Source organism: Zonotrichia leucophrys, chromosome 2 (assembly GCF_028769735.1).
Source record: "Zonotrichia leucophrys gambelii isolate GWCS_2022_RI chromosome 2, RI_Zleu_2.0, whole genome shotgun sequence".
NCBI lineage: Eukaryota > Metazoa > Chordata > Aves > Passeriformes > Passerellidae > Zonotrichia > Zonotrichia leucophrys.
The window spans coordinates 30,277,235-30,304,173 of record NC_088171.1 but is presented as its reverse complement, the minus strand read 5'-3'; the positions used below and the strand labels follow the sequence as shown (position 1 = coordinate 30,304,173).

The following is a 26,939-nucleotide window of genomic DNA, read 5'->3' as shown; positions in this document are numbered from 1 at the left end:
AAAAGATGTCATTGATACTTTTTGGATTCAGCAGTCCTTGAGCTGATTTTGCTGTCTGATCTTAAAGCTCATCCTGGTTATGGATTCACTGAATACACACATCTAAACAACATCTTGTTAGAGTGGAAGTATGATAAACTGAGAACAATATGTTACTGTTTAGTGAAAAGATGGGTTAGTACACCTTGAATCCACTGGAAACACTTGTGATGCTTTGTTATACTGACCTTCCTCATGCACTTCATTCTCTACCTTTTTTATGTCACCATTGAATCTTTAATTCTTGAATGCATGTTATGGTCTAGGCAATTATGCAAAAAATTTAACACAAGACTCAGAACCTTTATGTAAATGTTTTTGATTTATGCAGTTTAAAATGAGTCATAAAAGACACCTGTTGTTTCTAAAAGCATCTGGAAGTGGGTTCAGTTTCACCAGATCAATGGATCAGCTGGCCTCTGAGGGACTGGAGTCTGTCCCTTCCCCTGAAGTTGATAGAATTCTGCATTCTTAGGACATTTTAGCATTGCTTTAAGGAAGTTATAGATTAAAAGGTTGGTTTTTTCTTCCAATATTTTATTTGCAAAAGAAAAATAACAAGTTAGTGGTATTTGTTTCAACGTTATGCTATGAAACAGTATTTTAAGAGCTTAGTCACTCATATTTGGATACTTTAACTGATTTATTTTACAAAATGTGCAAAAACGAGGAAAAGAAATGCATTTCCTGGACATGCCAAGGTTAGTGCTTGAATGTGTTTGAAGTAGGGTGGCTTGAAGGCTGTAAAGTGCACATTTAAAGAAATTCAGTTTCTATCCACTTCACCTTCAGGAAGGGTGTGTGATGCATTTTCTATGTGATTTTGAAAGCAAACCTACTTGAAGTCTGGCTTAAAATGATTAGAAATTGGAAGACAAGTACTCTTGAGTAGGGAAATGTCAGTATAAGACCCAGGCACTTGCTTTAGACTCACATATATGTATTTTGTGCTATGGTAATTCAAAGTGCAAAAAAGACTTTTAGAACTACAGTGACATTAGCAAGTACTTATAATTTTAAATGAGGATAGGTTTTCTTTGTTTTATTAATTTTTAAGTTCATGTCTGAACTCAAGTCCTCACCCGAGAGCCAGGCTCAATACTGAGAAAGTGCATTCCTGACATAAAGAGCAAGTCAATACTTCTCAAATTAGAACAAATAAAATTCAAATACCTGAAACTCAGTATATATTCTCTTTTACTAATATGGAAATAATTTTTTATTACTGATTTAAAAAAAACAACCTGGCAATCCCCTGCCAAGATTAAAATGCTTGCTGTTGTAACTGAATAGGTGTGGACTAGCTGAATGATTGTGTTCTCCATTTACACCCCACATTTATCAGGGACAGAATTCCATTTAGCTACAATACTACCTCTTGTAATATTGTCCCTACTGTGCCCTAATATTTAAGTTTCTGAATGAAAAAAATATAGTCTATAGCCCTGTCTTAAATTCCTAAACTCCCCATCCAGTTCGTTGCAAGGCTGCTAGGTGGAATTCAGAAAGGCTTTGTGCTTTTCAGAGTGGGGGGAAGGTTTGTGCTAACCAGAAAGAAGTACTGCAGAATGAGGCATATATCCTTAAAACATGCCCCTCCTTGGCCTGTATATAAGACAAAACTCACAGCTCAATTCTTTTGATTTCCCATGCCAAATGTTGTGCCTAGACCATGAATGAAGATGCAATGAGCCAGTTTTGGAAGCAGAAGCACGAGTGGTGAGGTCTGTGTAAGCCAGCATGGGTTTCGCAGCTCTGTTGCCTTATACCAGCTCAGGGATGTTGCCAGCAGTACTGCAGATGCAAAGTTTCCTGTATTTGGGACTCAGCTCTCTTGTGCCTTATGAAAACAGCACAGGGCCACAGGCCAGTGTTTTCTCTTGTTTGGTCCCAATTTCACACAGTCTGAAAGTGGCCTTAGGAATTAATGTAGTTCATGTGTCACTGAGGTGGCAAATGCAGCCCTGTGGTGGGTCACATCATCTGGTTGAGACAGCCCATGTGTGCTTGTGGGACAGAGAAAGATCCTGTGGAAAGCGAGCCAGTAGTGAGCAAAACAGAATCAGTTTCTGTACCTTGTCTCAGGATTTTAAGATTTTGACTCAGTGCTGCATCTTAGCAAGTGTGCTCAAGCTCAGCTTTTGGGGTTTTGGACTGCAGCTCTTTATCATATGAAGTTTTTCTGAACAGTTGAAACTTCTTGGCTTTACTAGGTACCACAGCTCTCCATTCTGCTTTCAGTCATGGACTGAGTTGTCCTTTTCTGGAGTAAAAGCTGAGGCTTTCTTTTAAATCAAATGACTGCTTATTATCCTGTTTTTACATACACAGAATTTCTCTCCTTTGTGTGATCAGAAGTCAGCCATGAATCTTATTCTTTGTTTTAAATTTCATTTTTTCAATCAGTGTCAGGTATAGTTTGAGGGGACCTGCTGCAGAAAAAAATCTTATTGTGCCCAACTTGTGATTTCCTATTGAAGTGGCAGGAGGAGAGGGGGAAAAACTCACCCTGCCACGCTGGACTCAGTTATGGGGTATTGTAAAATAAAACTCTAGTTGTTTAAAAAATGCACTTGTTAAATGTTAAGTGCCGTGAAGCTTTCAATTACTTGAGAAGTTAATTGCAGAGTTTTAAAAAAATATTGCATTTGGATTTAGTAGAAATTAGGTCATTCTGAATTGTTTGCAAGAGCTAGGCCTCAGCAGAGCAGGAGTTGTGGTTCAGTATTGTCACAAAGATACCAATACAGATATTCATAATTTTTTATTGTGCAATAAACCAGATGGCAAGAAAACAATGTGTTTCAGAGTTCTTTTAAGAACATAATTCTGAGTATTCAATTTTATTTAGAATTGCAGTTTGGTTTTTTGTTCCTCAGAGTGCATGTTTCACTTGTGAGATTTGGTTACGCAAGTCACATTGTATTCTTCCAGCCTGTTTTATGCTGAAAATGTAACATGACAGGATTGTTAAAAACTGTAATAAAATATTGGATCAGCCTAAGGAACTCTCTTTTGCTAAATGGCTTTCTGGAATGGTAACTGTTCCAGAAAGAAAAAACCAAATATATAGCTAATTACAGAAAAACTGTGGGTAACATGCTGCTCTCTCTCTTTTCCCATGACCTTCTAATTTTATAATTTTATGTGTATGTGTGTGTGTGACCAATTAAAATATGACGGCAGAGCAAAATATCATAGTCCAAATGCCCAGCAGCTGGGATATAGATGTAATAATCCATGTCCTTGAATCATAGCAAATAGAGAGGGGACAAGTTGCAGATAATTTAGTCTCTACTTCTGCTATGCACAGCTTTTGCTCTAAGTACATCTGTTAAATTTACACCTCATTTAATACACTGACATATTACTAAAATCATAGTGGTGTTTAGTTTTCTCAGTTTGTCTTTTCTATTAGAGAAATAAAATTCATCCTGGCTAGGAGAGAAAGGTGGCCTAGATGACTTCTTGAGATTCTTTACAGACAGTTCTAATGTGATTGCCTGCTTTTTACTGACCTTTCTGTACCACATTTTGTCTTTGGATGATAGTGTTTTGCTCCATGTAGCTTTTCTATAGGTATCTCTTTCCATGTATTAGAAAGGAAAGGTGCTTTTCAGATTTTGAGAAAGTACTTCAGATATTTCTCTTCTCACATTTATCTTTTGAATCTTGACTCTTCCTTCACCCTGCCCTGTTTGGTTATGCATATCAGAACTGTTTGGGCATGAGAAATTGGTTCACATTTCTGTATTCATTCTGTAAAAAAATGAACTGAGAAACTGTAGTTTGGAGCTCATAAAGTGCTCAACATGCAAACTGCTTTTGCCTTTGTTTTATTGTTTAGTAGTGTAAAAGGGGGGGGGAGGGAACTTGTTCTTTCTCTTCTGAGGTTGCAAGAACTTTTTTGTCTTTTTTTGCTATTTTATGATTATCTGAGGTCAGAAATCTTCTAAGAATGGACAGGACTCGTATTAGGGCAGGATTTGCCAACAGTGATAAGTAAAATTGCTCATTTGTAATAAGGGACCTAATTTTTTTCTGTGTCAAAATTCACTAAACCTCAGAAAATATGAGTCTGCAGTAAAGAGTGTCAGAATTCACCACTGGGAATTATTCTCTAGGCATACTCTTAAGATGTTGGATATATCCACATATCTTGAAACAGCATCAATTATTCTTTTTTTATTCATCCTAAAAATTCATTATTAGCAGAATAGTGTGAAGATGCAGTTCTCAGTGTTTAGCATTGATGGAGAGCATGATGGAGCAGTGGTTATCATTGATGGAGAGCATGCTTTTTTGCCCTGTGACTTGGTAAGCAGTGTTCTGCCATTGCATTCTCTTCTTCATTATTGTATGGACCACTCTTGTCCCAAGTGTCTTAAGCTACATCCAAAGCACATGAGCATTTGATAAGTTACTGATGAAGTGTGGGTAACTTTCTGCTATCAAAATGCCTAAAGCCATGTAGGAGAGTTCTGCTTCAGAGATGCCACAGATCTTTAATATTATATATTGATGAAAAAATCAAAGATAAATAAATGTTCAGTTTATTTCAAACCTAAGCAAACTAAAACTGAAATATAAGCATATAAATATCTGCTCTGCAGCACTGTGCTGATGGATATTGAGTACTTTCAGATGTATCTGCTGTGTTCCCTCTGATTTCACTGGTAAGTGTGGTTACTCAGTATTTCACAGGGTGAATTCAGCACAGAGGAACAAGCTCAATTTTCTGAAATTTTTCTTACAGCTTAGTTCTGATCAATTCAGATCTATTTAGATCAAGTTGAGGTCTGTGAAAGCAATAGGTGTTGTGGATTGTCAAGACTTCTCAGCTGTGTCTGCTGCTGTTTGCTCTCTGAATAGGCCTAGACCTGTCCTCATGGAAACTGCCTACAGTGTATAGAGAAGAAAGTCTTAAGAATGTACATCCTAGATCTGTACATGTATTTGCAGTAGATGTTTATGAAGGGCTTATGGTTTCTTTCTTTTTTTTGGTAAATTTTCCCTTGAAGTGTTCTTATACAGTCTTCCATTGCTACATTAATCTTGAAAGTCTCATACAGACTAAGTAGCATGACTTGCAGATTATGACAAATGGAAAAGACAAAGAAGGAAAAAAATAATTTTCAAGGTTTTTTGACAAAAGCTTTGTGATATAAATTAATATTGATAACATTTAGGTCTCTCATTGTGTTTTGTTCCACAGGCAGCAGGAGCAATTCGTCCTTTAGTTTCTACTGTTATTGCCTCTGCTGCTGATGGCTGCTTGGACCACTCACTGGAACGTGCCAGGTACAGAGCAAGTGAAATGCCTCAGGCTTTCTTGTTTGATATAATCTATGAAGCATACCAACAGGTAAGATATTAAGGCTTTCTAAGACCTTTTTTCCATTTACTGCAGTTAAAGAAAAAGGTAACTTTATTTCTCTTCTTTCAAGAGTAGAGCTTCAGAACCTCTTTCAGATTACATCAAACTGTATGCTTATTACTTCTGAGTCTTTTAGAAAAGGCTTATCATTCTAATTTATTCAAATTTTTGATTAGTTACCTTTTAAATACAAGGTGGGTGATAGGTCTAAATGGCTGGAAAGACATTATTGTGCATTAAATAGTTAAATGAGTGGTTTATATGTTTCAAGTTAGGTGTCTGTATAAAGTATTGTTGACTGAGAGTATCAAAGGGTTTTGGATGCACAGTGTAATAATGACATTTTATAGTAATTTAGTGGGATACAGTCTGTTCTAAAATACTGAGATAATATAACTTGCTACATATAGGTAAATGTTCATTCTGTTTCTTGTTGCATGTGTATTACATACTTTGATAAGTGGCTGAAAATAGTTTACTTGTCTCTGTTGTAATTTTTCATTTTTTCCTAATATATTACTTTGAAATTAACTTTATTCAGGAAAATTAAAGTTGTGGGTAATGTATTAAACCCTGACTCTTTTGCCTTAATTTGCCCTGAAGACTGCTTTCATTTGCCCCACCCTGCATTCACAGTTTACTGGAAACATTCCAGCCTTTCGTCTCAGCACTGCTTCCTTTTCATTCATCACCTTGTGGAAATTGCCTGTCCAGGTATCTTCCAGACTGACTGGAAGCAGAGCATTTCTTCATTTGTCACTGGGAAGCAATTATTTTTCATGTTCATGCTGACAGTCATGCTTCCCATCAGTCTTTCAATTCTAAACAAGCCCAAGTTTCTGATACTCACTTTCAGAGAGTACAAAGCTTAGAAGTCACTAACAAGAGAAAAATGTGAGGACAGGCAATGAAGAAGCTGTTACTTAATTGTTCAGTAATTGTTTTCCTTAGAAATGTTGGCACAAATTCTATGTCATACCCTTTATCCTTGATACTTGAAGATATTAAATGCTGAAGATGAAGGCCTATCCAAAATGAAGAGCTACTCAAGTGATTGGACTGGCTTCAACCTTTTTGCTTCTGACAAGAGGCAGGGGGTTGTTCTTAGTATATGACACACAGCTGATACTTCTGAGATTCTACCTTGAATGTAGTGGGTATACTTATAAGTAATGTATCCTCTATGTGCATAAGAACACATCTCAAGAAACCACTGCTGCTGTTGGTTATACAACCCTTTTTGATGTGTGTATCTTTTGGCAAATTTCATGTTTATGTGCTGTTTCTTGCAACCACCTTCCCCTCCGCCCTCCAAACAACCCAGTACTTTTTCTACCATGTTTTTTTATAATTTGCAAATACGGTAGAGCTGGCAAATACATAAAAAGCTCTTGTCCTAAATGCCTCACTAAAAAGACAACTATATTTGCAGTTCCTGCGCTCCTCTGAATAGTTTTTTTCTCACATATGCATTCCATCAGTCTTCTTTTTTGTATCCCTGCTCTTTCAAGAACAAGCCACCAAAGTTGTTAGAAGCAACCAAGGCTATGGTTTCTTGTCCCCAGTTTCCTTTGCTTCGGCTAAATTCTGGTCATTTTAATGCTCTGTGCCTGGACCCTTGGGAAGTATAACACTTTGCTAAAATCTCTCAACTCATATTGTTTCCTAATAATTTATGTTTCAATGGTGTCTAGCTGTCCAAGTCAAGGATTAAGACCCTATTGTTCTGGGAACTGTACAGACAAATAAAAAAAGACAGATAATCGTTGTCCTGAAAAACCTAGTCAAGCTACTGTAGGACAGATTTTTGTAGGAATGGATGCAGTTTATGATGCTTTCTAAATGTTAAGGTATCCATAATCACTTCCCATAGCCTGGTGAAGGTAAGTACCATTGTACAGATGGACAAAGACGAGAAACTAATTTTGTTAGTCATGTTGCAAGTCATTCACAAAGCTGGGAATGGAATTCATCTTGGCTGACTCTGCCTGGGACCATGATCCCATGCCTGTGTATTTTATACAGTTGTGACCTTTATGCAACAACAGTGTGGAGAAAAACAACAGTCAAACATGCATTCTTTGGAAAGAAACTGTCCATTTTAATTAGTGCTTTGAGTAACACAGGCTTTGCAGTTACACAGTGGTAATGTGGAATACTGCTTTCAAACTCCATCTCTATTTAAGTGCACTGTCAAATGTGAGTAGGTAGGTTCAGACTGTTGACTTCCAGATATGTTTGTGAGTGTAAGATATCTGAATATATTTACCACAAGTTACAAAATTTAGTTAAAGGTCAGATACCTGACCCTTACAGCTTTGCTATCTGCAGTTTTTTGGCTCTTCTTCTCTGATAGCAATCTGGGAAGGGCAGTCGAGAGGTGCTTCTCCTTTTATAGCTGTTTTAAATTTATCTAGAACTAGAACAGAGTAAGGTATTAATACTATTAATATATGGAAAAATATATTTGTATGATCTTTACCAAATTAAGTAATTTCCTTAGAAAACATTTTCCATTTCTAGCTCAAATAAAAAAAGGATAGTAGTGACTTGGGGAAAAATACATGCCCTGTTGAATCTCCTCTAATTAGTTTTATGTACAAATATCAAAAGTTTGATTTTCACTAGTATCTTAAAATATATGTGTACTACAGGGAATCCCCTTCACATTTGGCGCCAAAAATCCAGGGCAGATTTTGAGGAATTCAGTCAGGTTGTTCACCTGCATTTCATTGTGATGCTTTTAATTTAGTTTTCAGTCTTACATCTTCCCTGTTGCCTAAAACAAGTGTTCCAAACAGATCTTTGTTCAGACACATATTACTTTCTGCTTTAACTGTTATGATGTCAAGACTTCTGACTTGATAACTATTAACTTTCAAATTTATACAATTTATAAGCTTTATAACATTTATAAAAGTTACCAATTTTATTTGTACAATGTGTATCTGGCTTGGGGTGGACAAGTGACCAATGCAAATAACTGCAAGGGGAGAAAGAACTGTATTTATAGTGTGTGGGGGTCTTGCAGGTGGGAGGCTTTATGTTAGCCTGGGATTTTCCTTGGGATTTTAGGTAAAAGGACATATAAATTTGTTTAGGGAATAAAAAGGACATATAAATTTGTTTAGTGGTGTTACATCACTACTCTTAGCTCTGCTACATCCTAATCTGTGAGTTCTCTTTTCCTGCACAATGTAATGAACCATAGTAAATGGACAAATAAAAAAATTTAAAACCAAACATGCAAATCTCTAATAACTAGTAAAACCTCTGGAGAAGTTCCAAAAAATTGGCAGAATCTATGATTTACTTCAGTTCTGAACTATCTGGGGCAAAATCAGCCAATTGAACTCTTTAAAAATTATTTTTATTTTATTATGTTAATAACAATTTCCTAATCTTTAAAAATACTTGGGTTTTTTTTCTATTTTTATCAATCCCAACGAAAATCAAGAAAGTTTAAGTGTTAATTGAAAATCCATCCTATCCAAAGATAGCAAATAAGGTATAGATTCCTTAGACCAGACTTGTTCATTTTTGCTTAAGGTAGTTTCATGTTTCTGTTCCACTTCTTAATTTAAATAGGAACAAATGTGGAGTATGAGCCTGCAAGCCTGGGAGGAGGTGGGTGGGGGAAAGACTTCACTTACCAGAAGTCAAGTGTTCCCTGGAGCAGTACCTTTTAAAAGAATTAGAGTATCAGGAAGTCAGGTAGACTACCATTTTCCTTTAATCAGAGTAGGCTGAGACTGATTTTTGTAATACTTGTTTTTGACATATTGTGAAATGCACAAAGATCTCAAAGGTTTTTTTGGTCTTTTACACAAAGCATCGTGTTGTGTCATGTCATGTGTTCTGTACAAAGTAATGCACCTACTGTACATAAAGGCTGAAATACTCAAAGCATTGAACACTTGAAATTTATCTGCTAAAGCAAGAAAGGTAACAGCAACATTTAAAAAGCATTACCCTTCCATGATCTGGAAGAGAAATAACCAAAAATGGAAGCAGAAGAGGACTGGGGTAGGTGGGAGATTCTGACCAGTTTCTATGTCAGATATGCAAACAAACAGCCCTGCTGAGATGATGCAATGGTTAAGGAGTTGTCAGCACGGGTGTGGAGAATACCAGAGAGTTGCTCACCAGTGCCACCAGTCCAGGGAAGCCAAGAACCTTGTGAGAGGGAATAGTTACCAACAGCTGAAAACAGAGCAGGATATGTTAGAATGCTGTGTGCAGGAATCCTTGATATGTGAGTGATGTGGCAAAGTCTGATCACTAATTCAAAATTAAGGGTTAGCTTTTTAAGAATCTTATTTAAAAAGTACACATTTTTGTTCTGCTGATAATTTATACATTATTTTACAATTTTCCTCAAGATCTGCTATATCTGTGGAAATTTATTGCAGGAATTACATACTTTTTGGGGAGGGTGGGGTGTTTGTATTACATGTATAGTTAGTTTAATCATCTGTCCATAGTAGACCTTTTGCAGAGCATGGAAGTTTATATTTAGCTAATCAGAACAATGAAGCTGAAGTGAAAAAAAAATAGGAACAGGAAGCAGGAATACTCATTGAAGGAGAATGAGCTTCAACATGTTTAGAGATATTTCTCTGATTCATGTTTGTAACCTCCTTACAGATATCCACACAGATCACTGTGATCTTAGGCATTCTATCTAATCTGTGTAGAAAATATGTAGGGATTAGTACTTTTTGGGGCTACACTGAATTAGTGTAACTTTTCATAGCCAACATTAAGCACTCTTTGAATATTAAGCAATTACATTTACTTATGGGCCATTACAACATCTGCCTGCATAGGAGAGAACAGCTATATATAAACATAGTAATGACAAGATACACAACAATAGTGTGTCAGAGAGAATCATTCACATACTTTGATGCTGAATTCTGGGAGGCAGATGTTCTTCCACTCCCCAAAAAAATCATTGCAAGATGTCCATGGATTGGGTGGAGATGGGGAAAGAGATAGTCTGCGAACTGTCCAACCTGGTCATTAGTGGAAGAAAAGGAAATCCTAAAATGGTTCTCCTCTAACAAACCCCTAGAAATGTTCAGGGAAGATCTTGCCAGACTAAGAAAGGAAGTTGGCTGTTGTTAGGGCCATTGTAAAAGTATTTGCTCAAAGTATTGTCTTTTCTGTATGTAAATAATAGGGAGTGTATTCCATGTGGATTTTGTAAACTTCTAAAGTACTTTTTGAAAGGGCACAACATTACTGGCATTCTTTTTCAAACATGTGTGAAGCATTTTAGTATCCTCTGTAGCAGGGAAATGGAGTCAGCTGTAGCAGTTTAGCAATATTTTGGCATAGGTCAGGCAAAGTCCTTCGAGGCAAAATGTCTAGACTGATTTGGGGATTTTCCTGTGGCTTCATTCTTTGTTAAAAACATCAATGTCTGTCAAATTATTATTGCCAGGAGCAAGAAGTGATTAGATGAACGGTAGTAGACAAATTGTTGACTAAAACCTTGGCAACTTTGGGAGAAAGGGTCAGATTCTGAAAAAGGACTGAAGGATCAAGACATAAGTGAGACAAAATTTGGGCATTTAATTCTAGTGCTGGAATCCTGAAAAAACTGCTGCTCATCTGCTTACCAAGACTAAAGATATCTGAATCTTCAAGGCACCTCAACCTTTATTTTTAACATTCACCAGACATGAAACTTTGTGTATATCAAGGCATGTAAGTTGTCACGAAGGTTTACCAACTTAATATTTTATCTCCTGTAAGCATTCAGTTGGGGATCATTTTTTTGTCTGATTCTCTTCCATCCTGACTTAGTGGTATGGGTCAGAGCTGTTCATTTTTGTAGTGTAAAAGTGCTGAAAAAGTGATCACCATTGTTTGAAACATATGACAAATAGCACATAGAATATATGTTTTATTGTAAATTGTACTGGGTTGTTTCTTGGCCTTTGTCTTTTAAAAAAGAATCAGGAATCTTTTATTAAGTGTATTGTCTTGTAAGGATGATAATTTATATTCAAAATTCATTCTTGTTCAAAGTGATTTTGCAGTTTTTGAATGCTCTGTGTGTGCATAGGTCCACTTCCTTTTCCACATCCCCAGGCCCTGGTCACCCTCTTTGCTTTTACAGTTTATAGTTATATGTTCAGGTCTTATAAATATATGCCATGTAACACCATTATTGTATTTGTCCTAATTCTGCATTCTAGTTTGTGTCTATAGGTATTCTTCCTTCTCATTAAAGGTATTCTGAAATACTAAATCAAGAAGTGATTTGTGAATTAGGCAAGAGCTGGCTAGACTTGTCTTGTAGTATGATTTGTATGAAGGCAGTATTACAAACCAATGTATTCGTATGCAGTCTTAAAGGCATCATTCTTCCATCTGTTTACAGTTTTAGTGTAACTACCTACTTGGTTGGTCCAAGTTAGCTGAATACTCAGCAGAATAGTTTTTTGAAGTTCCTAGCCCTGGTTTTAATTATCAGTGTACTACTTGTATGAAGATGGCAAATATCTGTGACTTTTCCAATGTACAATCTAAGCATATGAAATAATCTTACAAAAAGGAAGCATTTCTGATTTTTCATAGGTCATTAGGATTTTAGATATAATGGTTTGACAAGGAAATCTGTGTACTACTAAATGTTAGGTAATCTATTTCTTCTTACATGAGAAATTTCACATTATCAACAGCACCCTTTCATTTTTGTGGTCTATTTCAGCTTTGATGTTGTGATTTGTTTTAGTCACATTTAGAAAGAACTGTTTATTTGGAACTTCAGTAGAACCTGAGTCCTGTTCCATTTAATGCGCACTGAAAGCTGATAATTTTTTTCTTGTTTTGATGCAAAATTGCTATGGCGCTATTTTTTTAATAAGGCAGTTTTGCAGAGGTTCTGCCTTTCTCCATTCATTGTCAGGCTGATGCATGCAGAGTGTTGTTCAACTGTGTTGTACAGTGCTGTCAACCTCACCTAAATGAATATCCTAATTTTTATATCCTGCAGGTTGTAACACTGAGATGTTTTCCAAAGAGATATGCTATTCCATCCAGCATCTTTTTAACCTGACAACTTTACCCTGAGGAACAGGGAGGAATAAATAATTTTTCCTATCCTTAAAGCCTACCCAATTCTAAAGAATACTTTTCAGGGTAAATGTGCTAAAATAAATTTTGTTAGTAATGCTTTCTTTTATTCAAAAAGTGAAGCTAGATTGGTGGTCTGGAGAAAACCAAGCTAGTTTAGATAGCTCTGTGCTTGATTAGTTCTTTGGCACAATGGTAGAGCCAGGATATTGTCTGGATCCCCACCTTGCCCTAATTAAATTCTGCCACAAGAATGTTTGGAGAGATTCTAATGCCTTGCACAAGAAAAAAAAAAAAAGGGTTTTTGCTAATGGGATAATTACTTCCATTTTATGTCACTCCTCATCCTGTAGGATCTCAAAGAACTTTGCAAATTCACATATTAGCTCTTGGAACTGTTTGCTGCAGTGGTGCAAAGCTTCCACTCCATGGGTGAAATTTGGCATCTCTATGGCAGTGAAAAGACATTTTGTCTTCAGATATAATTTGGAAGGTGTATGCTAAGAAGACACAATGCAAATATTCAAGTTGGAAGTTAGATTGGATTATGAGAATACTGTTGTGTTACTGGCTTTACCCTGGTAAGTATCCTGTATCCATGAGAATCACCTGTTTGGCACAGGCTCAGAAAATGCTGAATACTGAGTGAGGGTCCTGGTACCCTGTGTATGGGAGACCACCCACCTAAATTGTCATCTGCTGCTTGTTCTGAGAGTAACAAAGAAGACAAGGTAGTGAAGCTAGTGATTTTAAACTCATGTTATTGACAGTTTGGTGTATTGAAAGGCAAGGAAAAGGACCATTTAAAATCTTGTATAATTCAAGAGGTGATTTTTCTGAAGTAGATTGTTCCAAGAACAGTCTTATCTGTTAAAAAATTTTAAAATTTAAAAGTGCATTTTAGCTTGGCCTGAATTTGGCTCACCTTTGCTTCCAACCTTCATTAAATTATCTGTTGGTTTTTTAATTTTATAATGTGATGTATTTAAAAATCTCTTTATTGGGAGAATGTGAACAATTATGTCTTCAAATATTCTTAGAATAATGTAAATAATCTGTATTTTCTACATGAGGGCAAGATTTTTCTTGTCTTTGTCTTGTCCAAATAATTGCTTCCCAAGTATTTTCCAATTCTCAAGATAATTTAAAAAGTGTAAACAATGAATCCTAACACAGTGTTTTGACTGCTACTCTTGTCACATAGATTTTTGCCATTTTCTTATTTCTTCATGTTGTAACTAAAATATGGGTGTGTATAGTTAGTATACTTGGAAGCTGCATGAGTACCAAAGTATGGCAATGAGCAATCAGGAAGTGTTCAGGGGTTTAATGGCAGATTGCCATGAAATCATGGCATGTACAGGAAAGGCACTTGCTGTTACTGCACTGAAAGATTTTGGGATATATATACAGATCGTATAAAAAAAGGCTTGCTTAATTCTGTTAGGGAGCAAATTTCTTTATCTTTGTTCTCCTCACTACTACTGCATCTGGATGTTTGTCACAACAGTTTTAATAATCAACTACAGTAAAAATAGTTTCAGAGATGAGATAATCTGGTTTATGTTGATCTCAATGTTTCCTCATTCATGTTTCCTCCTTCTGTTTGCTGCTTCTGCTGTCTCTCATTTCGCTGTGGCATATTGATGTAGACTGAGTACTGTCTGCAAATCCACTGTTGGATTCAGCAATTTTTGGTTTCAATGGTAATGAGCATGGCAAAAAAAAAATCTTTATAAAATATTATAAAAATGGGCCAATTCAGGTTCAGTGAGAGTTTGTGTCTACTTCTTTTCTTAACTCAGTAAAATGTTCCTGATGATGAATGTTCATGATGTATTCTGGCATTTCAGCCATGGAAACTTGATTTGCCAGGATCTGGAAAAATCCTAAGGCTCTGCTATTGTTGATTAGTTATGCATTTTAAGGGCAAGTGTTCTGATATTGTTACTGAATGGATTTACATGGGAGAATAAAATGGATAGGCTGCTGACAGTGGAAAAAGTGCTAAAGATTACACAGTCAAGGGTTACGGAAGTGAAAACACTGTCTCTACACAGGCTTTAAAGATACCTGTATAAAGGAGCATATCTGAAATTTTTCTTTTAGTTCATGCATAAAAGAATATTGTTTTGTGTCATTATAAACTAAGGAATGATGAAAATATAAGAAAAGAACAGTCCTGTATTGAACCTTTTTTTTAATCTGTGCTGGTTCTGTTTTATGATTGCCAGTTCCCATATAAAGATACAGTAAATTAAATACCAGGGAGACACAGGCTGCATAGCTGCTCTTTTCTCTAACCTCTTATTCTATGTTTACACCTTGCATTTTAGGAAGTAGTACTATTTTTCAAAATGTTTTCAAACAAATTTGGGGGAAGAGGAAGAAGACTTTGTGTATTGCTAAAATCTGTATCTCATTCCACTTGTAGCACTTTATTCTAATATCCACTCTTGGAAAACAAACAAAAAAAATTACCCACAAAAAAGTGTCCCCAAAGCTACCTATTAGAATGCCTTTGAATATTCAACAGTACAAAGGCATTTTTAAGTAACATATTTCCTTCTGTGTCATTTAAAGAGCTAAACTATTATGTTTTCTTTCTTTTGTGGATATGTTTTGTGCCAATATTTCCCGCTGTTTCCATCATTTCAAATCTGTGGTCTGAAACTTAAACTATGTCTATTGTTTCACAAAGCTATGTGTGCATGTCAAGTTCAGTTAACTGTACACTGTCAAACTTATGTTAAAAAGGCTTTCAGTAATAAAGGGGCTTTAGAAAGAGTAAGAGTTTTAAAAAGATTTTTGTATTGTTAGTTCAATCTAGATGTACACCGAATTACATACAGAAGTCTTGGAATGAGAATGATTGTATACCTGGGTCAGTAAGAATTTTCTTCACAAGTATTCTGGATTTCTTAGAATCATAGAATATCCTGAGTTGGAAGGGACCATAAGGATCACTGAATCCAACTCCTGGCCCTACGGAGGACATCCCCAGTAGTCCCACCACCTAAGAGCATTGTTGAAATGTTTCTTGAGCTCTGCCAGGCTTGGTGCTGGATCACTTCCTTGGGGAGTTTATTCCTCCCTCTGGATGAAGAACCACTTCCTACTATCCAACCTAAAGCTGCACTGATACAGCTTCAGGCCATTCCCTGGGGTCTTGTCACTGATCACCACAGAGAAGGGATCAGTGCCTGCCTCTCTGCTTCCTCATGTAAGGAAGTTGTAAGTGCAATGAGATCTCCCTTCAGTCTCCTCTTCTCCAGGCTGAACAGACCAAGTGACCTCAGCCCCTCCTCACAAGGCTTCCCCTCAAGGCCCCTCAGCATCCTTGTTGCCCTCCTTTGGAAACTCTTTCATAGTTAAGTGTCTTTTTTATATTGAGGTGACCTAACACTGCCCCCAGCACTCGAAGTGAGGCCACCCCAGTGCAGAGCAGGGCGGGACAATCCCTGCCCTTGACTGGCTGGTGATGCTGTGCCTGATGCAGGACGTTTTTTATAGGTGCTCTCTAATAATGCTTAATTTGTTAACTGAATTTCTTAGGGCAGTATAGAAGCTTTTGAATTCTGCACTTTAAATATATGGATTTAAAATTTCACATATGAAGATGTTTAGCATGAGATGGTATATAAACAGCTGGCCTTGTGCTGCTACTTCATTTCATTGTTCTCCTCTGACATCAGTGTATCAGACTTGGAGAACAGTACACTCTGACAATATGTTTAGGTTGAAACAATTACAGATAATTAGAGTGGTAAATGTCATGATATACAAGTGTTAGTGAAATATGTTTTTAATTATTACTTTGCTTTGTGTCATATTTCATCCCTTGAAGCAAGCAATGCGCTCAAGATGCCTCAGCCCATTTATGGAACTTCTCCACTCCCTACTAATTATCTGTGATTAATACTTTGCTAAAAAGTTGGAATTGCTTAGTTTTGTCCTAGTTGCATTAATTACCTGTATATTTAAAAATGTTATATTTCAAGTAAATTCTTCACAGCTGAATTTATTCCTGAAATTTTCTCTTCCATTCTGAAGCAAAAATAAAAATGCATGGTTTTTTTTTAGTCTGTATGTTGTTCACATTAGTGGAAATTTTTTTGTGTTCTACCAGAAAATTTTCCTTAAAAAAAGTGAAAGAAGGAATCATTTTAGTAATAAATATTTGGAATTGAAAGTTAGTAGGCCATTTCTGGTTTTACTGGCACTTTATATCTTCTTTACTTAAGGAATCACTGCATTTTTATGTATTTTGGAGATGGAGTTCCCTCTTCTTTTGTCTTCTTTATTGACCTTTTTTGTATCCTCTATATTTAAATTTCTGCTTAGTATAAAAATATTCCAAAGTGGTTTTTTGAAAATCTTTCCTTTTTAAGTTACTCTGTGTTCTTGTGTCCATTTTGTTTTGTAACTCAAGCTAAAAAACTGTAAAGAGCAATAACATTTAAAGTACCTTTCTAAGTTGACTGGCAAATTAAAATGTCAGAATTCAGTGATTTAAATAATATAAAAGTGATAGTTTTGGTTTTTTCTAGGATGTCTGTGTGTATGAGTATTGCAATTCAGATGTGTAATGCCAATGAATTTCTTGAATTTCACCGATACATTATAAAACAAGAATAGAAACTAAAAATTTTCTTCATCTGTTTTAATAAACTTCTTCAGGAATTAATAGAATGACAGGTTGTATTGCAGTACTCTCTTTTGGTTCTTTAATCCACTGAAATTTTTACATGCTTGACAATTTTGGTTTCTAGAATCCTGGAGGGGACTGGAAACTATTGAGCACAGTATCTTTGGAACATGAATTTGTAGATATGTGGTTAAATTTGACATGGTGAAATTGTTTGTAAAGTAAAGGTTATGTATTGCAGAGCTAATTGTCATTCTTTAAGGACTTCACTGGCATCTTGTTTGAGGTTGATTGAGGTGATAACAACCTAAGTGCATTAATAAGATGTTTCACAGAAGCTTTTACTGAAGACTCTTGAAGGTAATTTAAAGATTTGAGACTTAGTAGAGTAGACTATTTGTTAGAAGATAAGACACAAGGTCAAGTGCATGACCAGTTTTCATTGCAGTAAATCACCACTGGAGTTGCATGATGGTGTGTACTGAGACTTCTGCAGTTATTTTGTTCATAAACAATTTGAAACAGGAAATGGAGGTGTGCATTTTTTTTTTTTTCCTCATAGCAGTGATGAGGGCTAACTGAGAAGGTTTGTAGAAGGATATTATGGTAAAATTCATAGTTAAGTGTAAAAGGGCAAAAGGGTTGATCAAAGTTTTAAAGTAGTTTCCACACATGAAATGACTGAATAGATATTGATCTCTTTATCTGTGGAAGGATGTGAGATGTGGTGGAATATTTTGAAGAGTTGAGAAGGTGGTTTTTCTGTCAGAATACCAGAGCATGTGATGAAAAGAGTGATGAATGAGATACTCCCTGCTGCAGTTGCTAAAAAATGCTGCTATTCAAAAAATAATTGGGTAAATTTAGTTTTCCCTTGATTCACTGAGTGCTGTTAAGGCAGTTGCTTCTGGTTCAATGTGTCCCTCAGGGACTTTTTATTATAGGGATTTCTGAAGGCAGAATAATAGCTTTATAGGAGGCAAAGGGAGCATTCTGGGAAAGTAAGAACATATTAATGCCTTGTTCATTATTACTTATTGTTGACAATTCACTCTGAAATAGAGACTGGACAGTGGGCGAGCCAGCCTGTGATCTTCTGAAATTCCTCCTTTTTTTTTAAATATAAGATGTTATCTTACGTTATCCTTGTTACATGGAATTTGTGTTTCTGGATGGACTGCTAATTTAGCAATATGAAAATAGAGTAGAACTTCCTTATCCTAGGCTAATTCATCTTGAGGTAGTCCTGACTGATAAGCTCCCAGTTCCTGCTTTTTCACCTGTGTTTTGGCTCAGGATATTCTTCTCCCTACTCAGTTTTTCCTTAATGAGGTTCTTATAATCAGTATCAATAGGAAGCCAAACTGCTTGGGAAGGGTGTGTCAAGAAAATAATATCTTTTCTAGATGACTAAAAGATAGCTAAACATTTGTTTGGTGTGGTTTGGTTTTATTTTTAATCAGTAAGGCTCATGTAGCAGCATGGGACTGCTATTTTCTGTACAGATAACTGGAGAAAAAGATAGAGGGGATCACATAAGGAATATGGAGGTTCTTAGTTACTACCATCCTTTTTTTGATGCTGCAATAACCAAAACAGCACTTGAAGAGTCATGTTTCTTCATCTATTAAATTGTTCCTGTACTCTAAAGGTGTGTCACTGGAAGGTCAGTGGTGTGTATTAGTGAGGCTTCTCTCAACTCCATCAAGAATATTTTTATTCATGTAACTTCTCATTCATTTATTTAACAATGTAAAGGTTTAGCAAAGTACTTGTAGCACCTAACTGAATTAATCTGTGCTTATAAAGTGTTTATTTACTTCTGTAGGACTTTGCTCAATAGCCACAATTCGGCATAAGCTTCTTGGAATGGTTTTATTTCTAATCCATACTGAACCTATGTGCCTAATACAGATGTGTTACTGTGGATAGGACTGTTGAGATGTAAGGCTTCATTAATGAAAGAAAATGTGTTATTGCTTAGAAGTATCTAAGACTAATTTAGTATATTTTTTCTTTTTAATTACTACAGTGTACAGACTATGACCTGGATTATGGAACTGAATGTTTGCATCTGGCTCTGAAATACTGTAAAACAAATGCCAAACTTGTTGAAGGAACAGCTGACCTCTGGAAGGTAAAGACAATAATAATATCTAGTTATATGTATATATATATTATTTAAAATTAATAAAATTTGCATATTACCATAAAAATTCAGATGTGTTTTCAATTGTAATTTAGGCTTTTATATTTCATTTTTCAGAATTGGTTTTGTCTCGTCTCTTTATACAGCTCATTATTGTAGAGAGACTTGGGCACATGTTACTTGAGATAATCAATGAAGACAGCATTTTCCTGTAAATAGGAAAACATCTAGGTATTTGAATGGCCTGAGAATCTGTAAATCTGTAATCTCCAAAACTAAGAATTTTCTTTTATGATATGAGCTTTCTCATGCTATTTCTAGATCTTTTGTCTATTTTCCTCCACTTTTCCTGAGAGGACATCACTTTTTTTTTTTTTCTCATGGCAAATAACTGGCTATCAACAATTTTATTTTTAGGGTGGCTCATTACATTCAGTAACACTGTAATATTTAAGACTTCTTCAAATAATCTTTTACATATATTTAAGCATCATTTACCTTGTCTGGTAATCTGTTAGTTTCCTGATGAGTGACAAAGCAGCTGTGTGTACAGATGCCAAAGCATATGTCCTTCTACTTCAAAGTATTGCATGTCATTGATTTGGATGGTGGGACATTATTCATTTTTAGTAGCTGTTGCATCAAGCAGTTTTAAAGTTTTTTATATTTTATTTTATTTATTTTATTTTATTCATTACCACATTGAAGGAGCTGGAAGCAGCTTAAATCACTGCATCTGTCTTTGACAGTAAATTTCCTCCAATGAGACATTATTTCTAATAGTATAACCATAAATCTTCAAATCTTTCATGAAAAAGAAAGGCAGTTTCCTGAATCTGCAGTGCAAGTTTCCTATGCACTTCAACAGCAAAATTTACTTGTGCATTGGTTGCATGCAGAATTTATTTTGATATCTTGTTGGGGATATATAGTCATTCTGAAATAGAATATGGTCTGTTTTCCTATTTAGTCTTCTGAGGGACAGATTATGTCATGCGTATTTACATGACAGTTTTTTGGATGGTTTCATCTTCTGCATTGCAAAGCATGGTACTTATGTGAAAGGCAGCAAAATACACCACTAATGCTCATTTAGCTCATTAGAGTGTTCATCTGGTTTTTTGTTATCTGTAGGTACTACTGGTTTCCAGCTGATAAATGTAGCTTAGAATGACAGAATAATTTAAAGTCTGAATGAAATAGATAGATGTCATTGAGTCCTACACCTTGCTGAAAGTGGAACCAGTTTAGGCAGTGCAAGGCCTTGTCCAGCTAAGTTTTGAATATCTCCAAGAAGGGAGATTTCTCAGGCTCTCTGGGGAAGACAATTCTAATGAGTATCACCTTATATGGGGACTTTTTTCATAATATTTTATCAACATTTCTCTTAATCCCTCTTGCACTGGAAAAGGAAGAAAGGCCAACAGAAAGCTCTGCAAGAAAAGTCCAATATATTCTTCCCTATGGCCATTAATTAACCCTTCCCCACCTTCTATCTTCTGTAATTTGGGCTGGACAAGCCAAGTTCTCTCAAATCATCTTAGCAGCCCTCTACTGGCTTCCTCCTATTCCTCTTTGTGTTGTACTGGGGAGCCCAAAGCTAAAAGCAGTACTCTGGAGTGTTCTCTGAAGGGCCAAATACAGGGAAATAATCCCTGTATTACTTGTAATAAGTACTACTGCTAACTCATGCTCAGTTCAGAAGGTCCTTCTCTCTAAAGCTGTTTTCTGTATTTCAGCATCAGCATGGGTAGTTCTGTCCCTGATGCAGGATTCTGTGTTTATGTTTGTTATAGACCACAAAGTTTCTCTCAGCTTCTTTCTCCAGGCTTTCAGGAGCCTTCTAAGTTACTGTTGGATCATTGAGCATATTGAATGGATACTTGTTCATTTGTTATCATCTACTAGTTTTCTGAGGGTATTTCCCCTTTCTCAGGTTGTTAAAAATGATATTTGTATTGTCCCCAGTATCAGGCCCCAAGGAATAGCACTAGCAACCAGTCCCCGGTTTCATTTGGACTTGAACTTGTGCACATCTCCGTTATAAAAGGGACTTGTTGAAGTGTCAGTGTCACCTCCAACACTGTTTATGAAAAAGTTAAACATCCTGATGCTCTAAACTTTATGGCATGTGGGATCCATTGCAGTAGCACTGGACTTTAGAGAGGCCTATAAACATTTGGAAAATGATAGCATCTGGGAAGGGAAGTCCTCTCCCTATGCAGGAAAGAGCAGCAGAGACGTTGTGTGATAAACTGACTGCAACCCCCATTTCCCATCCCCATGTGTCACTGGAGGGGAGGAAGTGGGGAAAATTGGGAGTAAATTTGAGCCTGGGAAAAAGGGAGGGGTGATGTGAAGAAGTTTTAATATTTGGCTTTATTTCTCATTATCCTACTCTTGGATTTGATTGGTAATAAATTAAACTAAATTAAACTAAATTAAACTAATTTCCCTGAGTTGAGTCTGGTTTGTGTGATCTCTCCCTGCCAGTATCTTGACCCATGAGCCCTTTGTTATATTTTCTCTCCCCTGTCCACTTAAGAGGAGAATGACAGAGCAGTTTTGGTGGGTACCTGGTATCCACCCAAGGTCAACCCAGCACAGTCTCTGTGTTGACAGTGTTGTGCAGTGTGACAGTAGCAAGAGCACCCATTTATGTGCAGGCACTGTGCTGCAGGCTGTGCAGAGCAGTGAATATTTTACATGAACACAAAGATGCTGGTGCCAGGCCATTGAAGTACCTTCTTGCATCCTGTGCCCTAATTTTGTAGCTAAAATTTGTTGATGTCTTCTGTGGCTTGTAAAGACATTAAAAATGGAAGGCATAAAAATGACAAGGTCTGTAAAATATTACATTGTTTCTGCAGGAAATACTTATTTCAGTTGAGAGCCTACAGAGCAGAGCAGCTCCTTCTTGAATAGCACCTGGTGTTGGTCACTCTGTACTGAGATGTTTGTCAGGTGACCTAGAGCAGGAGCATTAAAGAACAGTCATGCTTGGTCTGCAGTTTCATAAAATGCAGAAGACTACAGTTACCTCAAGTGATACTTGCTTAAAAAATTATTTGGAACTATATTTGTTACTAATCAACTCTCAGAAAAACAATTTTCTTTCCTTAGCTGTCATAATACCATCATTTGTAATTTATTGTTATTATTTTCTGATAGGTTTTTTAAAGCTGAGCTAAATGAAATTTCATATGCCAAAGACTGATATTCTCTCAATGGCTCCAGTCTTATATTTTCAACACAAGGCAAAGAGATGTTCCATCCAGATAAATAAGAACTGAAATAAATAATCATTGTTCAGTTGCAGTTTCAGAGCATGCATAGCAGGAGGACTGCAGTTAATTAACAGTTTGTGTATTGAAAACCAGTTTCATCCTATGTCGACCATGAATTTTTAAAGAGCAGATCAGATAATTGTAAAAATTCAGCTTATGCATGAGGTGCACAACCTTCATAACATTAAATGATGCAAAGGTGTGGAAAATTATGTGTGTTTATATATAATCTTCTTGAATTAATGTTAATTATTCTACCTGAGCATTTGTACATTAGGAAGTTTAACATTTCAAAGTCATTGTTGGAGCTAAAGTAGGAGATAGTTTTTTTATTTTCTGGGAACAAATTACAAAATTAAAATAATTTTTTGTAGTGAAAACAACCAAGTAATTCAAATTACTTCAGTGCTATAAATATTCATAAGTTCTATTTTAAAGATAGTTATTATATAGCTAATTATAAGATACGTGGGATCAGGATGGCAAAAAAAAAAAGAAACATAAAGTCTCTATCAACATCACATTATCCGTTTCTCTGTGTTTGATACCTTGGAAGTAAAATTACTTTAAATATTCTAAGTAGTCTAAAAATTAACTGACAGAATGTGTTTGTTGTACTCTAAAGTGTGGGTGTGTGTGTATTTTAGATAAAAAATTCAGTATAATAACACTTCTTAAAAATTGAGACAATAGACAATGTTGACAGAGTGAAAATTCCTCACTATTTTTAAAAAACAACAGTTTATTTTCTAATCCTACAAAACTATCTCATACAAAGGAGCTCTGTATGATGTAGTATAAGAGGGGAAAAACTTCATTAAACCAAAATGCAGTACATTTGTGTGTGTGTGATCATAACCTTGTATTTATTGTGTAAAGAGTTGTATTTTTGCATTTAATGTACATTTTTCTAAGTCGGAACCATCCATCAAACTAAATCAGTTTGAAGAAGAATTTTAAACATCACATGGAAGTAATTTTGGGGAATAACTTCTAAAACAACATCTTCCTAGGTAGTGAAAACTAGTAGTCTGACAATTAACAAAAAAAGAGACATGGAGAAACAAACTCCTCTGCTGATTTTTGAGGCTTTATTAAGGTACAATAGATTGTTAATTATACAGAAAAGTAGAGATATTTAATAAGTAAGACTGTTCTGACTTGGCTTTAAGCAGGTCATGTTTTCATATTTTGTGAATGTGAGGTATTTGTGTTGAGTTTTAATATTTGGCCTAGTGATATGCTGCATTGCAGCAATAACATTCTGGAAATCTTGGATCACTGTATGTTCAAGAGGACAAAATGAAAATTAATATTTTCACATGAAAAAATGAGAATTTGAGTAATTGGGAGCCTGTGAGTTTGATATTGATCAACAAAGCAAAAGGGTGCACTGCTACAGGCAAAACTTGATCAATAAAGAGTCATGGGATTAAAGTAATTAATGTCAGCCAACATGGAATTTATTTATTTTGTGAAATTGATTCAAGACTTTATTACAAGACTGTAATCTTGGCTGATAAAGATGGTAGTGCTGATACAACATACAACTGGCAGAAGTTTGACTTGTTACTGCATGACGTCTTAATTAAAAATAGGATGACTGTAATTGTACTAGTTCTTATTAAATAGATGAAAAATTAGATAATTGATATATTTCGAAAGAGAATTCTCACCAGTTTCTGCAGAAACTGTTATTGTCTCTAAGGTATTTAACAGTTGTCTGATAAAGTTTGCAGACAAAGATTTAACGATCTGTAAATAAAAATGTAATTGATGAGAAGTAACCTATTTATAAGGATTACTTAGAAAATATTTTCAACAAAGAGTATGCTTTTCATTGCAGCTAAATATAAAGAACTGATGTTAAAAACAAATGAAGTGTAGGTCGTATTTAGTGAATTGTTCTTGGAAGGCAGTGACTTTAAATGTAGTATAGGCATCCCATTCAGAGGACAGGAAGTTTACACTGTGTGTGGGCAAAATACTGTGTGTCAGAGAAACAAAAATATGAAATTAGAAAAGAGATGTTCAAGTATTACCAGTGCACCTAGAATATTATGGAGGAATCTGGGCTCAAGCTTTGTGCAACTGTTATAAATAGGGAACATTTATGGAATTGAATTTAACATCTTAGTCAAATTGAAAGAGGTGTAGAGAAATTCTCCCTCCTTGACTGCTTAGGGGTGGTTGCAGATGGTGTCTGGAAGGGTTTTTCTGTGAACTCTCCAATTTTCATGAAACTTATAGGAGCTTGTATCTGAAATTATCTTATAGGATTAAAGATTTGGAAAGAATTACAAATGAAGCATGTGATATGGACTTCATTGATTTATTTTTCTACAAAACAAACCATTTACTGATATCTGTCTCAGAATTTCAGAAGAGATTTTTTTAAAGGTTTATTCTTAAGTTTTTATTCTCCTGTGTTGCTTTTCTCAAAGACTGCACCTATCATTTTTTTAGATCAGACTGTTGAAAAATATTTTTGCACCTCAAAGAGACTAAAGTTAGGGTATGAGACCATTTCTAACAGACTTTAGTCTTGTTTTTTGATAGGTTTTGAGATTATAATCTGATTCACTTTACTGAAAGTTCAGTATAAAGGCCCTCTAGAATCTGGTGAATAGAAACTTTGCAGCAAAGTCAGTCACTCAGTTGCTCACTCTAGCCTTAAATCTAATTTTGAGATATTGATTCTTCCCAACAGTAAGTAGTAATGTACATGTCTGTATGTAAAGTCAGACTCCAAAGATTTATCAGGGTAGATTAATTCTCTGGCTCTTCCTCCTCCAGGACAAACTGTAGGGAAGTAAGTTAGTTTTTCATTTTAAAATAATATAATGCATGGGGGAAATCATGAGATGTTATTCATCAGTGTCTGACTATAATCCAGATCTTAATTTATGAGATTGAAAGGAAAGTGGATACAAGAATCCTTATGTTAAAATCAAGTAATCACTTAGAGACTAAGATGCTGCTACTGTTAGTGGTGTCCTGCTGAAAGATTTACCTTGCAGCACTAAAGCTTTTGGAATCCTGTTCAGTTCATTTCAAAAAGAAAGAAAAAATATGATTCAGATTCAAGAGAAAAAAAATTTCAGAAAGTCCAGTAAAATTTTATCTAGCATAAAATGAATTTACAGTAAAAGCAAATACAAATATTTAATACTCATGTCAGTTGAAGTCACTGCTTGTCATTGTGAAGACATTGCTGGCAAAGACTGCCAATGTCCTGGGTAGATGCTGACTTTAATGCTCTGTTATTTTATTTGCAAAGTTTATTATTGTGACTGTCAGCCTTCATGAGGGTACAAAGACAGTTATGAAGGGTGTTTTTGCAAGTACCAAGTAAATATTCAGCATCTTATTGTTCATCTAACTTGATCTGATTAATATCTTCAAGAAGAATTTGATGTTTATCAATTCTCTGAAAGCTCACACTGTTTCCTTGTAGTCTCACTGACTCCCACTGGTTAATTGGACTCTCATTAACAGTAACGGTATTGCACTACTGAAGGATTGCACCTCTATTAGTAAAAGCAATAACAAGGTTTCTCCCTGGCTGTCAATGTGTCCCAACTCCTGTTAAAAATTTGTTCCCAAGTCCTGTTAAAAATTAATCTATTTGCAGTAAAATTAGAGTACAGTGGATGTGTAAAAAAATAGATGCATTAATATGTTTTCATGATTTTCCAAAGTATTGAAAATACTTTTAGATTTCAAATAAGTTCTAAGCAGATCTAAGTGTTTGGGAAAGAGGTTTTCTCAAGTCTCCAGTAGTTTCTGCAACTTCTGTTCTCATAAATTGGCGGTGATATTTTACTAAAATTAAGAAATTGACAATATCACTTGTTTATGGTGTTTAAAATGTAAAGAATTGCCTTCAGGGCATTGTTTTATTGGTTTTACATTCCTTCTTGCTGTGTTAAATCTAATGAGGCTTGTCTGTCCTTTAGGTGACCTACAAGCGGGATCTGTATGCAGCTGAATCAATCATTAAGGGTACGTGTTTGTCCTTGTGACTGTCACTTTGCATATTCCTGATTCTAATTAAGAGTTTTGTGTATGATAGTTTGAAATGTCTTTAAGAAAAGTTATGTGATGGATAAAATGTGCTTAGGCAAGTTGTTTTAGCTTGTTTACTGGTATCTTTCTATTAGGCATATTTATCTTTATTTACTTCTCTCAGAATACAGAACCTTATAAAAGACTGTGTACATTACAGTCAAATAGAGATTAATTTTGAAGTGCCTTATAAGGAATAAGCAATTTTTTTTCTTTCATTTGCAGGTCAATTCTGAATATATTTCGTCTTTCTATTCTACATAGTACCGTGAAAATGAAATA

At 35.5% G+C, this 26,939-nt stretch overlaps 1 protein-coding gene across 1 annotated transcript in view; it reads left to right on the top strand.

Annotated features, from left to right (window-relative positions):
• The window catches only part of CRPPA (CDP-L-ribitol pyrophosphorylase A), a 106,381-nt gene that overhangs the window by 19,540 nt on the left and 59,902 nt on the right, over positions 1–26,939 (top strand). The window contains exons 3-5 of the mRNA XM_064704418.1: positions 5,255–5,404; positions 19,186–19,290; positions 26,549–26,594. Of these exons, the coding sequence (XP_064560488.1) occupies positions 5,255–5,404; positions 19,186–19,290; positions 26,549–26,594 (301 nt within the window). The remainder of the gene's footprint in view (positions 1–5,254; positions 5,405–19,185; positions 19,291–26,548; positions 26,595–26,939) is intronic.